General features: G+C 36.8%; 1 protein-coding gene across 1 annotated transcript; it reads left to right on the forward strand.

Annotated features, from left to right (window-relative positions):
• Positions 1 to 13,379: 13,379 nt before the first annotated feature.
• On the forward strand, positions 13,380 to 14,309 carry LOC121454727 (olfactory receptor 5B2-like). The gene has a single exon (XM_041662158.1). It carries the CDS (start codon positions 13,380 to 13,382, stop codon positions 14,307 to 14,309), a length of 930 nt encoding a protein of 309 aa, XP_041518092.1.
• The last annotated feature ends 493 nt before the right edge of the window (positions 14,310 to 14,802 follow it).

Raw genomic sequence — 14,802 nt, forward strand, 5'->3', positions numbered from 1 at the left:
AGACCATGCCCAAATGGGCTGGTTCCTTAAAGGCTATTGGCTGAAGGAGAAGAATGTGCTCTCGTAGTACCTCCTCTTTATGTTTAAATAATAATATTCCAAACCCAATACAAAATGATATACACTAGGAATAGATACCAAGTATAATTAGAATTACAACCAGCATAAACAATATAAAGCAAAGAACATATGCTAAATATTTTAATGCACATTCTATTCTATGGAGTCTAAGTCTTGTATAGGAAATGGCTTGACTAAATCATAAGAATACAGTAACTACAACTATATAATCTTCAACCACATCAAAGGCCTAAGTAGGGAGATAATATTACTGGAGCAGGCAGGAAGTACAATCAAGTAGCTTCCAAAGTGAGCAATATATGACAGAGACAATTAGCTACCTGAGCAACCCAAAGTCTCATTTTACAGTGTTGAAGCAACCAACTTTGGCTAAGGCCTAGTGTAAGTGACAGACCATTTTTAGAGGCAAGAAATTTTTCAAAACCATTTTACCCTGTCTTGGCAAGATTTGACAGTCCAGCTTATCCATTTCCATATACAATGTAACTTGTCAGTGGTTGAGGTATTGTCAGTTGCTTGCCCAAAGGCCAGTTTTGCAAAGAAAACAAGCTCCAAGTGGAGTGTCTTCGGTGCTCAGCATTCTCTAGGGAAGAGATTGGAGCTGTCAGAAGCAATAACGTATCATGTCAACAGAACCGTAAATTATTTAAATTCCATGTTCCACAGATCTGACTGTATGTACAACAAACATGACCTATAATAATTAATGCCTGGCAGATTGGAGCTCACCTTACTAGACCTGGATGGAGGTGGGTGGTCCTTGGGCTTCCCACTGGGCAGGGAACCCTGATAGCTCTATGGGCTGACAAGGGAGGGGAACTTGATTGGGGGAGGGGGAGGGAAATGGGAGGAAGTGGCAGGGAAGAGACAGAAATCTTTAATAAATAAATAAAGTGAAAAAAAGAAAGAAAAAATATTTTAAAAAAACAAAAAATAATAATTAATATCTGTATCTTGATCAGAGGTAGGAGTATTATATAATGCAATATGAAAATATACCCTAAAAGTTGTATCAATATACAAAATGTCCTCAACCAAAGTAGAAACATGCATATATACAATCTGACAAAATAACTTTGTATATATGTACAAATAATGTAAACAAAAGTAACAAATATAATTTGAACTTATATCAATATAAAAAAATATATCAATGTAAATTATCCATAAATAATAGCTCACAAATATTTACTCTATTTACCCACTATTACTATCCCCCTTTTTTTGAACAAACATAGTTTTCTACCCAACCTTCTATCTAGTACAAGTAATAATCAAAAACGCCTAAACAGTGTTCTCAACCCTATGGACAAACTTTTTTGAAATGGGGGTGTCATCCTTTAGAATTGCTTCCTGCTGTCATGGGGGCGATGTTCTCTTAATGGGATCCTACAAGAATTAAGTGGTGGTTAAGTTCCAAAATTACTGTCTAGTATAGTTGCACAACAATTTCTAAGCAGTCAATAGGGTGTTCATTCATTCATTTGTTTGTTTGTTTGTTTGTTTCAAAGTTCTCATTTGAATTTCTGGCCAAAATATGATAAGGTGTACCATTTCATCAGCTGGTACCCAAAACGGTCTTATACTAGTGCTCTCTACATTACGGTGTCAACTCAACTAGGTGGAGTTGTTGCTGTGAGGCCCCATCTTCTTCCTGGAAACTTCAAAGATTACTGCAGGAAAAGGATCTGTAGGAAAATCTAAAGTTCATCATGGAAAACTTAAACATCATTCATATAAACATACATACAATGAAGAATATGATATAGACAAAATAGGCATGGAGAAAGCGAATTTTTTCCTAAAGTTTTCCTTCTGTCCCATACCAGATGGCTCCCAATATGAGACAGAAATTCTGAATGTTCCTTTTAACAACACATTTGGATATAGAGAAGTACAGAGCCATTGTCCAACTCCAAAACCAGATAGAGAAGATGATAGATAGATAGATAGATAGATAGATAGATAGATAATAAATAGATGATAGATAGATAGATAGATAGATAGATAGATAGATAGATAGATAGATAGATAATAGATAGATGATAGATAGATAGATAGATAGATAGATAGATAGATAGATAGATAGATAGATAGATAATAAATAGATGATGATGATAGATAGATAGATAGATAGATAGATAGATAGATAGATGACAGATAGATGTGTGTGTGTGTGTGTGTGTGTGTGTGTGTGTGTGTGTAAGTGTAACCATTACCTTTATACATAATCCATATTCTGTTTTCTAGATGATCCTTAGTGGATAGATATTTTTCATTCTGTCAGCATTCAAACATCCATGGTCTCTTGAATTTTTGATGACATGCAATTTTCCTGCAAAGATAAGAGCAGAACCCTGGCCCAATCCAATATGGCTTTCCTTCCCCAACCTGTATGGTTTTCACCATCGTGGATGAACTTTCATTTCACTGTTTCAATTGGTTTCTTCTTTTCAAAATGAGTCTTTATTTATTTTGATGGTATCCATATTTTTTCTTCTCCTGTGGAAACAAGAGCAAAATGCCTTCCCCAACGTAGCACATCTCCTGGTCTCCATTGTGAGGTCATCACATCCTTGAAATATATGAGTTGATTTAATTCAGGGGACTTTTATATTACCCAGTGTCTCTCTGCTGCTGTTGTCCCTTTCTCAATAGCGTTGAGAAAAACCATACAGGTTGGGTAAGGAAAGCCTGCAACTTTTCCTCAGCTAGAGACCACTGCTTAACCCATACTAACCATTCTCAGTTAACCATTTTAAAGGTAGGGCTGTTGGTACCTCTGAAGGTTTATCAATTGCTTTGTGTTCTTGTACAGCCCGAATGTCAGGTTCCATTGTCTGTAATATCTTCTAATATTTTCCTCAGAAACATAAATTTTGGGGGCTGCAGGAATGTTAATATTGGTGTTCCATTGCTGCAATTAGTCATGACCCCACAAGTTCACTGCAATATTAGCTATATATGGCCTTAGTCTTCCTATTTTCTTTTCTAGCCCTATGCATTCAACCCATCTTGTGCTTTGTTTTAACTGAGATAGGGTTCCAATTTCCATGAACTAGACATCTATCTCTTGAAGAGGCCAATTCAGATGCCAAAATTCTGGAGTAATGATACTTACATCTGTACCTTGTCTAATAAAGCTTCAATAGAAATTTCTTAGCTTTAGTCTTTGATCATTTATAGAAGTCTGCCAAAATGTATGTTTCCTCTGTTCTACTAGAGTTTTTGACTCATCCCCCACATTTAACCCATCATTTAAACCACTATTGCTTTTTAGAGCAGGCATTGGATTTTTTAATTTTCCTGGTGAGACACATTCTCCACAGTAACTTGGAATGACTGGATCACATTCATTATGGGGGCCTGCAAGAGGCCCCCCATGGCATTTCCTGATGGTATCAGGTTGCATTGTCTATCTGCAATTGACTTACATTCATTGGTCCAATGTCAACCTTTTTCACACCTCCTACATATACCTGGAGGCTGAGTCCTCCTATTTTTGTCATTCCCAGAGCAGGCATTATTCCTAGGAATCTGTTGTCTATAATCCCTTTTCAGATGTCCATTCTACCACAATTAAAACATTTGGCATTCTGATGTCTGTACCATTTCCAAACAATACAATGTACAGGGACTTGAAGCCAATCCAAGGTATGTAAAGAGAAAATATAAAGAACTGTGGCCGATCCATAGCAAGAAAGGCTGCCATGCTAGATTCTATATTGAACTGCTGGCTCCACTGCTGCCAGTTGAGGGAGGGCTGGAGCCAAGCTGGGTACACTCTGAGCTTTCAGCAGAAAGCAGAGACAGGGGATTAAAAAAAAGGGCACCAATTGATGCTGTAAAACAATCCCATACAGTACAGAAATAAAAGGGTTATTTATTTAAGGGGAAAACTTACAGATCACTGTCCTAAACAATAGTCCTCTGAGCAACAGGAACAGAGTCTATCAGCTGGAATGGGAGCTGGAAGCAAGAGAACAGGCTCACAGTTCCCACTGCTTTTTAAACTATTAAGACACTATGCCCAAGTGGGCTGGTATCTTAAAGGCTGAAGGAATATAATGTACTCCCACAGTATCTTCCCACTAAGATCTTATTTTTTGTAGAGAATCAAACATTAATTTTACTTCAAGTTTGAATAAACTAATTTTATAATCTTTATATTATCTTTAACCTACTTACAACCATATCATTGAGCTATACTTTTACAACATGTTATAATCAATATTAATATTATTAGTACAAAATTTAGAAAACATTTTAAAGTGGTAATTTTTTTAATTTATTTTTTTAAAAAAGAAAACAATCTGTTTTCATTTTACATACCAATCCCAGTTCCCACTCCCTCCCCTCCTCCCATTCCCTCCACTCTTCTCCTACACCACCCCCCATCCACTCCTCAGAGAGGCTAAGGCTCATTGCTTTGAGGAAGTACCAAGGCCCTTCCTACTATATCTAGGCTGAGCAAGACATTCACCCAAAGAGAATGGGTTCATAAAAGCTAGTACAAGCAGTAGGGATAAATCCTGGTGCTACTGCAAGTGGCCCTGCAGTCCACCCCAGCCATACAACTGTCACCCACATTGAGAGTTTAGATTAGTCCTATACAGATTCATTCCCAGTCAGCCTGGAGTTGAGTACTGATCTCCAATATATAAAGAACTCAATAAATAAGAGGTCATAATCCCAAATAATCCAAGTAAAAAAATGGGGTACAGATCTAAACAGAGAATTCTCAACAGAAGAATCTCAAATGACTGAAAGACACTTAAGAAAATATTCAATGTCCTTAGCCATTGGAAAAATTCAAATCAAAATGACTCTGAGATACCATCTCATACCAGTTAGAATGGCTAAAATCAAAATAGCTTATGCTGGGGAAGATGCAAAGTAAGGGAAACACCTCTCCATTGATGGTGGGAATGCAAAATAGAACAACCACTCAAGATCTTACTTTTAAAACCAGAAATTGGTCCATATGTCAACCCTCATTAGAGCCTTTTTGGTAGTAGATGATGATTAATGCATGGGCAAACTGTGGAATGTTTAGCTATAGGTGGAAGAACTCTACCAGAAGCACTACACCCAAAGCTCAAGGGTCATCACAGAAAGGGGGTGGAAAGACTGTCAGAGACAGAAGGAGTGAATTCTATAGCAAAATAGTATCTACTGGATATGACAGGGTTGATATACATATAAACACATAGCAATGTAACTGCATACACAAGATCAAGGCAACCAAAACCCCAGCATGGTTGGAGGAGGTGATCATGAATTCCCGCCTGTAGCTGAGTAGCTTTTGGCAATATGACTGCTTCAGGGGGAAAAATGAGTTTCTGCTACAAGCCACAACATTATACAGTAATTGCTCAGCAATTTTTCCACAAGTGACTTATCAGAACCAAGGGATCTAGTAAAGGCTAAACCAAAAGGCAAGACTTTTTGGCGTTATTGCTTTAAGAATAAGTGATTGACCTTTGCTATAGATTTTCACTGTAACTAACTCCCTTTCTGTTACATATTTGGAAATTAATTCCCTAGTTCAGAACAGTTTACTACTGTCAGGCCTCTGTTCCTATAACCTAGGTAAGCGCAGAGATCTGCCTTCCTGCAATTATCTTTATCAGCAGAAATTTGGTCAATGTTTAGGGTCCAGGCATAAAGCATCTCATTTAAGATATTCACAAATCTCCAATGACATAGAATTACAACTGTCCAATCTGTTGCTCTGGTTTTACCCCCCACTTAAACGGTTCTTAACACCTTGTGCTCACTTTCACCTCAGTTTACCGGCAATTTTAGTTTAGGATTCTCAAGGACAGCAGAAGGGATAATTAACTACAACACAGAAAAAGACCCACAAAACCCACGATCAGGATGGCTGATAACAGCAAAGCCCAGAACTGATCATTTAGAGGCCTGGGTCTCTCCTTCACTTAGAGCGGTAAGTCTAACTCCTGACCTAGGCCCATAGAAACTGCAGTGTCTGGTGTATGTGCTATCTGATCAGGAGCCATCAACTTCTCCTAGGTTGCCTGGTTACCTGGTAGCCTCTATGCATGCTGGGAGAAAAGGAGTGGAGCACCTTTTTAGACATTCCTTGACCTATTCAGAATTTTACTGAAAATAAACTCCTTAGCTCTTTACTAATCACTTAAAAATTAAGGGTAGCACACTAATATTCCTCTCTGGAATTCCCTGATGATTTAATTCCTTTCATAACTAACTTTCTCCATTAAGGAGTATACTGGACGTGTACTAGCCATGCCCACAGATCTGTGTGTGTGTGAAAACTCTTACATGATTTTCTATGGGCACAATAGTTCCAGTTCTGGAACCTGCTAGGGCTGGGGAATTACTGGTTTTAAGGGTATATATGACTCAGAACATTTGTAACAAGGAGGAACAATGTAGAATTAAGGAACAATGTAGAACAGTGAGAACAAGTAGGGGGTGCAACAATGAGAAATGGTGGATTGAAGAGAGAAGAATAAAGAAACATGGACAGATGATTCCCGTCTTCAGTAGATTTCTTACCCCTCAGATCTTTGCCCTCACATTTCTAGCCTTTAACTATTCATGGCGTCCTTAATTAAACCCTTAAAGTGAGTTTTAAAGGCAAAAACCTTTAAGATTCTCTGAAAGTTTCTATGAGAAATGTGGCCACTCTTGAAAGACTACCTGTACAGTTCAAGTAGACAGCCTCACACACACACACACACACACACACACACACACACACACACGTATCAGTGAGCACTAAGTAGACTCAGTCAGTTTAAAAGGGAAGGCTTATGAAATTTAGATGAAAAGTGGTAGGAGGATAGGGGAAAAATTGGAGAGCAGGGAATCAGGGTGACTTGGATCAAATAATATTCTGCATTTGTGGGATTCTCAATAAAAAATGTTTAAGATTTTTTAAGTAAATGTCTTTATAGAAGAACTTGTTTTGTAAGATAAACTCACATATTACAGAAGCATTATATAAAACCAATGTGCTTATATGATAATTTTAATGGAATAATATATGGAGATAGGAAAATTATAGTTAAACAATATTCATAAAAATATAATTTATTATAATTATCAGTTACCAATAATATTATTGCTATCAATAACATATTAATGTTATAAGTTAACAAGCATTTCAAATATTCAAAAACTTTGAGTCACATGTCTAAAATTTGAAATATATTATTTCAATCTTTCTCAGAGTTGGAATGTTTTAGGGCAACAATTTAATCTTTTGTAATTTAAAAAGTTTGTCATACAATGTATTTTGTGTATGTTTTTACTCCCCCAACTCCGCCAAGATCCAGCTCACCAACTCACCTCCCTACTGTCCCAACTTCATATCTCTCTCTCTCTCTCTCTCTCTCTCTCTCTTTCTCTCTCTCTCTCCTTTCAGAAAAAAATAAAAACAAAAAAGCAATAAAATAAAACATATCAAAAAATTAAACAGAAAGTCCACACACAAAAAGTAATAATTGAGTTCAATTTGTGTTGGAGAACTACTCATGAGCATGGAGCCTGCCCTTGAGTACAGCTGATATACGCAATGAGAATCCACAGAAGAAAACAAATCTTTCTTTTGCCAGTGAGTGTCCATCACAAATAGAGTCTCGGTTAGGAGGACCCTTTGTCCACTTCTTCCTTTCAGTGCTGGAGCTGACACTCCATCTGGTTTAAACCTGTGAAAACCCTGTGCAGGCTGCCAGTCTCTATGCGTCTGTATGCGCATCAGTCCTGTTGTTTGGAAGACAGTTTCCACCTCTAGCTCTTACAGTCTTCCTGCCTCCTCTTCGACACAGATCCCTGATCCCTGAGCAGAAAGAGTTGGTGAAGCCATCTCATTTAGGACTGAGTGCTCCGAATTTTCTCACGCTCTGCATAATGAACAGGTGTGGGTCATTGCGCATGTGTCACTTTTTATGGTGCTAAAGAGGATCAACTCAGGTTCTAACACCCGTGGTTCAAGCACTTTACTGCCTGATCCATCTCCCCAGTCCCAAGAAGCATAATGTCAAATCTTAACTTAAATTGATGTAGTTTTCATATAATAAGAACTTCAAAGAAGTCAGGATCACAAGGGGTGCACCCACCCACGGAGACAGTGGGGCTGATCTATTGGGAGCTCACCAAGGCCAGCTGGACTGTGACTGAAAAAGCATGGGATAAAACCGGACTCTCTGAATATGGCGGACAATGAGGGCTCCTGAGAAGCCAAGGACAATGGCACTGGGTCTTGATCCTACTTCATGTTCTGGCTTTGTGGGAGCCTAGCCAGTTTGGATGTTCACCTTCCTAGACCAGGATGGAGGGGAGAGGACTTTGGACTTTTCACAGGGCAGGGAACCCTGACTGCTCTTCAGACTGGAGAGGGAGGGGAGAGGAGTGGGGGGATGGGGAGAGGAGTGGGAAGAGGGGGAGGGAAATGGGAGGCTGGCAGGAGGCGGAAATTTTTTTTTCTTCAATAAAAAAAAAAGAACTTGCTCAGTTATAGGTACTGGCCAAAATGTGTTCCTAATCAAGGTTGTTTTTTAAATGTTTTCATTTTGCTTAAGCTTTATCTACCTTTGGAAATCCAAACTTGCAAATGGTACTAATTTACAGCTATACAGAAACAAGAGGATATTGAACAGTAAAGAGACTATAGATAAAATAGTATTGTATAGTTTTAAAAGCTGGAAAGAAGGATTTTGAAATTTCTCGCCATAAAGAAGTGACAAATATTACAGGAGACAGACATGTTTAGCATGAGTTTTGACCTTACACAATGCATGTGTGTAAAGAAAGATCTCAAGGTACCACACCATAGTAATATTAACAATTCATGCTTTTAACATTTGTCAGTGAAAATGAATTTACTTTATAAAAAAAAAAAAACAGTAACCAGCTTGATCCCTACAGACTAGTAATTGTTTCTTCCCTGGGAAGGCAGGATGAAGAACTTCAGGTATTCTCAAAGGGAACCTCTTCAGAGATCTCCAAGTATACAAAACTCCTTCGAAATCTCTGCCCCAGCCTGACTCCACAGCTTCTCTTTGTAGAAAGAACACTCTGTGTGCTGTGCTCATTGAATGTCATTTAGTCTTAGAATGGTAGTTACTCTTACTTAAGAATTTGCTACAAGGCTGCAAACTTTATGCAGATACATAGTCAAAGACAAAAGTCATATTTAATGATCTTCAAATGATAACCTCTTCAAGAAATATGCTATATCTCTGTGATTTGCCATTTACAGACACAACAGGTAATTATATCTGAGATGTGATTTTATTATGTTTATTTTACAAATATGTGACAAGTAGGTGACTCTTGTAATGAAACAGAAACAAATGATAGTTTTGGAACTTGGTTCATGTTAATATGATTTTACTCATTTTTTCCATTTTCTTGCTGGGCTTGGAACATTTGACCACTAGCTGAGAGAGCAGCACCTCACAAGGCACATTCCATGGGTGGTTTCATGATTTTGCATTGACTACTTTATGATGAATTTTCTTTCGTTTATAGAAATCTGGTAAGTATCTATATTGTAAAGAACATTAAACGTATAGTAAGAAGCTGCGGGTATGTTCCTGCCACCCCAGCTCCCTGCTGCCTGGCTAGCTTATGCCCCGTAATAATTACACGGAAACTGTATTCTTTTAATCACTGCTTGGCCCATTAATCCCAGCCTCTTATTGGATAGCTCTTACATATTGATCTAACCCATTTCTAATATTCTGTGTAGCACCACGAGCTGGCTTACCAGGAAAGATCTTAACCTGCGTCTGTCTGGAGTAGAAGAATCATGGCAACTGACTGACTCGGCTTCTTTCTCCCAGCATTCTGTTCTGTTTACTCCACCTACCTAATTTTATGTCCTATCAAAGGCCAAGCAGTTTCTTTATTAATTAACCAATGAAAGCAACAGATAGAAAGATGACCCTCCTCCATCATAAACGAAAAAGTTTAGCCCATGTAGAAGCAAAGGGCTATGTGTACCTGCTCTGAGTTCTTTGAAAGCACAGAGGTGTTTTCAAAACTACTCTAAGTGTGTTATCCAATGAATGTGAGTCTGAAGTATTTGTAAATGTCAGTGTTCACTACAGAGACTTGGTGATTTATTAGTCAGGGTGATTCTATCCCCAAAATAATAAACAAAAAACAAGATAGATAACAATTTGATTGGTTAAGTAGAGATGTTATCACATTCTGTATGTGTTCGCTTCTCAGTGGAAGTTACAAAATACAAACAAATACGCAAAAGAGTGAAGTGATCTATCATGAAATATATGAAAATGTTTATAAAAAATGAAATATGGTTTAACCTAGAATTCAGTCAGTATTCTCTATATCTCATGCTGATTCTCAAAAAACATATTCAACTCCTGAATCTAGAACTAAACTAATCTAAAGCATCACATTTCACAGATACTCGGTTTTCTTGTTGGTGAAGCATAACATTTCTCTTACCTACTCCAACTCTTACAGGCATGTCATTCATATTTAAACCCCTTGTGATATTTGCTAAACCTTATCTATCACCATAAGCAGCTAAGGTGGTAATTTGTTTTAAGATTGGGTTGCCTGCTCCAGTCTTGACATAAGGATTTGTACCTAGTCTTATTGCATCTTGTTATGCCATGTCTGGTTGATATCACAAGCAGGCCTGCTATTTTCTGAGGGAAAAGTGAGGAGCAGTGAATCTGGGGAGGTGGGGTGAGGGTGGAGTTGAGTTAGGGGGAATTTGGTCAGAATGTATCATGCAGAAGAAAAATAAATAAAAAGAAAATGGATAAAGAATATAATTTCACAAAAGCATTCAAATAAAATATTTTCCAAATAAAAATTGCCACCAAAAGAAATCTGTGAAGTTACTCCAAGTGGCACATAAACTGAGAATAGTCAAAGCTTATGTTCATGATTTGGTTTTGACAGGAAAGTATATGAGAAAATAAGACATTTGATAAAAATGGGCTCTTTTATCCCAACTAAACCATTGTTTCTAAGGAAGTTTTTATTTTTTTATTTTTTTTTTTGGAAGTTTTTATTTTTATAATGACCTGACTATTCAGTAACTTCTGTAGCAAGAGACATTAAGCCTGCAATGAAGCAGACTTTCGGGAAATGTAGACCGTAAAATGTAACCCAGAAACCCAGAAACATCCTCAATCAAAGCACACCTACAGCAGACTTACTTCAGTGACATTGAGATTAATCTTCAATAAAGGGTCTCATTTCAATAAAGGGTTCATTTGCGTTTTATAAAAAAAAATCATAAAAAATAGCATCCCTAGTCAAGCTACTTTTCTTTTTTAATCCTTGTTATTTTCTGACATATAATATAATTACATGGTTTTCTCCTTCCTTTCTCTTCCTCCAAATCTTTCCATGTACTCCCCTTGTGCTCTTTCAAGTCTGTGGTTTCTTTTTTCAAGTAGAAGCATGATGTGGAGAAAATGTAATGGTTATTCTTGTAATTTGTAATGTAAGAGAAAAGAACTGTAACTGGGATTCAGAAGCATTATTTCTACACAATTATGCTGATCTTTGTTTTTAATTTTAAAATTACTTTGATTTGCTCTTGTAGAAAAAGCTAAAATAATTGCAATAATTTAAATATGTTTTAAAATTAGAGAATAAGGGCTGGAGAGATGGCTCAGTGGTTAAGAGCATTGCCTGATCTTCCAAAGGTCCTGAGTTCAATTCCCGGCAGCCACATGGTGGCTCACAACCATCTGTAATGAGGTCTTGTTCCCTCTTCTGGCCTGCAGACATACACACAGACAGAATATTGTATGCATAATAAATAAATAAATATTTTTTAAAAATTAGAGAATAAAAATAACCTGGAATTATAGGGTATAGGGGAAAAAGCCATAGGTAAGGAATAAGGATACTCTAAGGAACAGAGGAGACTCCAGATATTCTTCGTGACTCAATGTAGAACAAAAGGAAAGTTAAAGACTGAAGCTTCCAGTATTCTTGGAGCTAGAATGCTGAATATGGCATATACCTTCATTACTCAAACTTAAAGACCATTGTCCCATACTGACAATAACAGATTTGATATCCCTTGATAGATTTGATTAACAATCATAATTTTTTGTCTTTAAGTTTGGTTATTTCTCCCAACAGTACCTGAAAGTAGCTACATTGATGTCTTCAAGATGAATGAAATACGGTGTTAGGAAAGGCATCTATCTCTCCCAGGAACCTCAGCTCTACATCTGCCAAATCTGATGGGATTTCATCACTCAAAACTGCTTTCTGCAGACTGAGCATCCTCCTGCCATAGTTATTCATAACATCAGCTATTCAGAGTATATGTACTATGGTGTATCACATAAATCAACTACTTGAATAATAAGAGTTTTTGGTAGTATCAGTGGAAACATACATACATACACACATATTGTATTACAATATACATGTGCTATTGTAAACAATCATGGAGCTATGAGGAAAGGACTAAATGGCAATTCAGACATGGTTGATTCTTTTTAACAGTATTCGTATTGAAAAGGGAATGATTTAATTTTCTATTTTCTTTGTTTCCTTGTTCTACCTCCAAAGATGAGAAAACGCGTGACAAATGAGGTGAAATTTGTGTACAATTAATAAAATTGTAGTTCATTGTAAAAACCAAAACTTTTGCTGTGTTTAAGCTAAAGTAGTCAGTGAGTTCATTTAAATTTACCCCAAAATCATAGGGTTAAAACTTGGCATTGTCTATAACTGAAAGTCCATTTTAATGCTTGTGTAAATATAAATTAGTCAGCATCTTTAGTTTCATAGTTTTCATGACTTGAACAATAAAGTAAAACATATTATTGAGATAAAATATAGAAGGGACATATCCAAAGATTCAATAGTATCTTGACAGGTGAATGGCAAAGAAATGTTAGGTTTTGTTGATATAGGGGAAAGTGGATTAGCAGACAGAATTATCCATAAAAATCAAACTCGTAAATGTATTAATTTGCTTACATCTCAAATAACAAATACATAAAATTTTGAAATTTTGTGTACCATTAAGAATCCTTAATGGGTGTAGTTGATTCACCCAAACCAATTCTAATTTTATGCTGGCTTTATAGAATGTAGAAGTATAAGTTGGTTGGTAGAGAGCTGGGAAGGATCTGGAAGGAGATGAGAGGATATAGAATATGATCAAAGCATATTGTGTGAAAGACTATAATAAACTTTTTGAAAAATATGGTTTATAATTTTCAAGTTCAATGGAATTTCAAATCTTTGTGAACCTTTTTTCCCATTGCTACAGAGAATCTAATTATTACAAGATGGCACTAATGAAGAATGGAACAGAAGTGACACTGTTCCTTCTGTTGGGACTCACTGATGACCCAGACTTACAGCTTCCCCTCTTCATCACCTTCCTGCTCATCTATATCATCACCTTGGTGGGGAACCTGGGGATGATCCTGCTGATTCTCTTGGACTTTCGCCTTCATACCCCCATGTATATTTTCCTTGGTAACCTTTCTCTGGTGGATTTTTGTTACTCCTCAGCTGTCACGCCCAGAGTCATGACTGAGCTTCTTGTGGGTGACAAGGTCATTTCCTACAATGATTGTGCTGCTCAGATGTTCTTCTTTGCAGGTTTTGCTACTGCAGAGAATTACCTGTTGGCCTCAATGGCCTATGATCGCTATGTAGCAGTATGTAAGCCCCTACACTATGCCAGCACCATGACTAAAAGTGTATATACATGGCTGATTATTGGCTCTTATGTCATCAGTTTCATGAATGCCTCTATCCATATTGCAGACATATTCACTCTCTCCTTCTGTAAGTCCAATGTGATCCATCATTTTTTCTGTGATGTTCCAGCAATCATTGCTCTCACTTGCTTTGATAATCAATTTAGGGAACTTGTTCTTCTTTATACTGAGAGTTTAAATATTTTTTTTGCTCTCATAGTCATATGGACGTCTTACATGTTAATTTTTGTCACTATCTTAAAGATGCACTCAGCTGCAGGACATCGTAAGGCTGTATCCACCTGTGCCTCCCACTTCACCGCAGTGTCTATTTTCTATGGTACTGTCATCTTTATGTATTTACAGCACAGCTCCAATCATACCATGGACACAGACAAAGTTACATCTGTGTTCTACACCATGGTCATTCCTATGCTTAACCCTCTGGTCTACAGTCTGAGGAACAAGGAGGTCAAGAATGCATTCTTAAAGTCAATAGTACATTCTTAAAGGTGAAGAAGGCATTCATTTGTTGAAAGCAAATTTTTAGGATTTTAACTTAGCTCTGTGAGATGCACTGTTCCTAGCTTTATTCTTCTCAAGACTCCACCGTGTACTGAATCAGAGTGGATGTCCTTACCAAATAAAGTAGATGAAATAATATTCTTACTTCTTCAAAACTCTTAAAAATATTTTAAATAGAATTGTTTACTTGAATGATATAAGATAGCTTAGAGTTTTCAAAATGTCATTAATAATATTGTTATATCACTTAACTGCATGTATTTATCCTACTACATCTCAATGTAAATACACATATTAAAGATAAATACCATAGATATAAGGAGTGAATGAAGGTGTTTCATAATATGCACATGAATGTAGTAAATTTTATAGAATTATATACATAATATGGTTATTTGTGGTGTTTAGTTTTATGTGTTCAACTGCCTGGATTAATGGTGTATCTATGACTATATTTCCAAGAGTTCAAGAGTCTAGC

This window comes from Microtus oregoni, unplaced genomic scaffold, assembly GCF_018167655.1.
Source record: "Microtus oregoni isolate MIOR12 unplaced genomic scaffold, Mior012 000012F_ref0000307, whole genome shotgun sequence".
Taxonomy (NCBI): Eukaryota; Metazoa; Chordata; class Mammalia; order Rodentia; family Cricetidae; genus Microtus; species Microtus oregoni.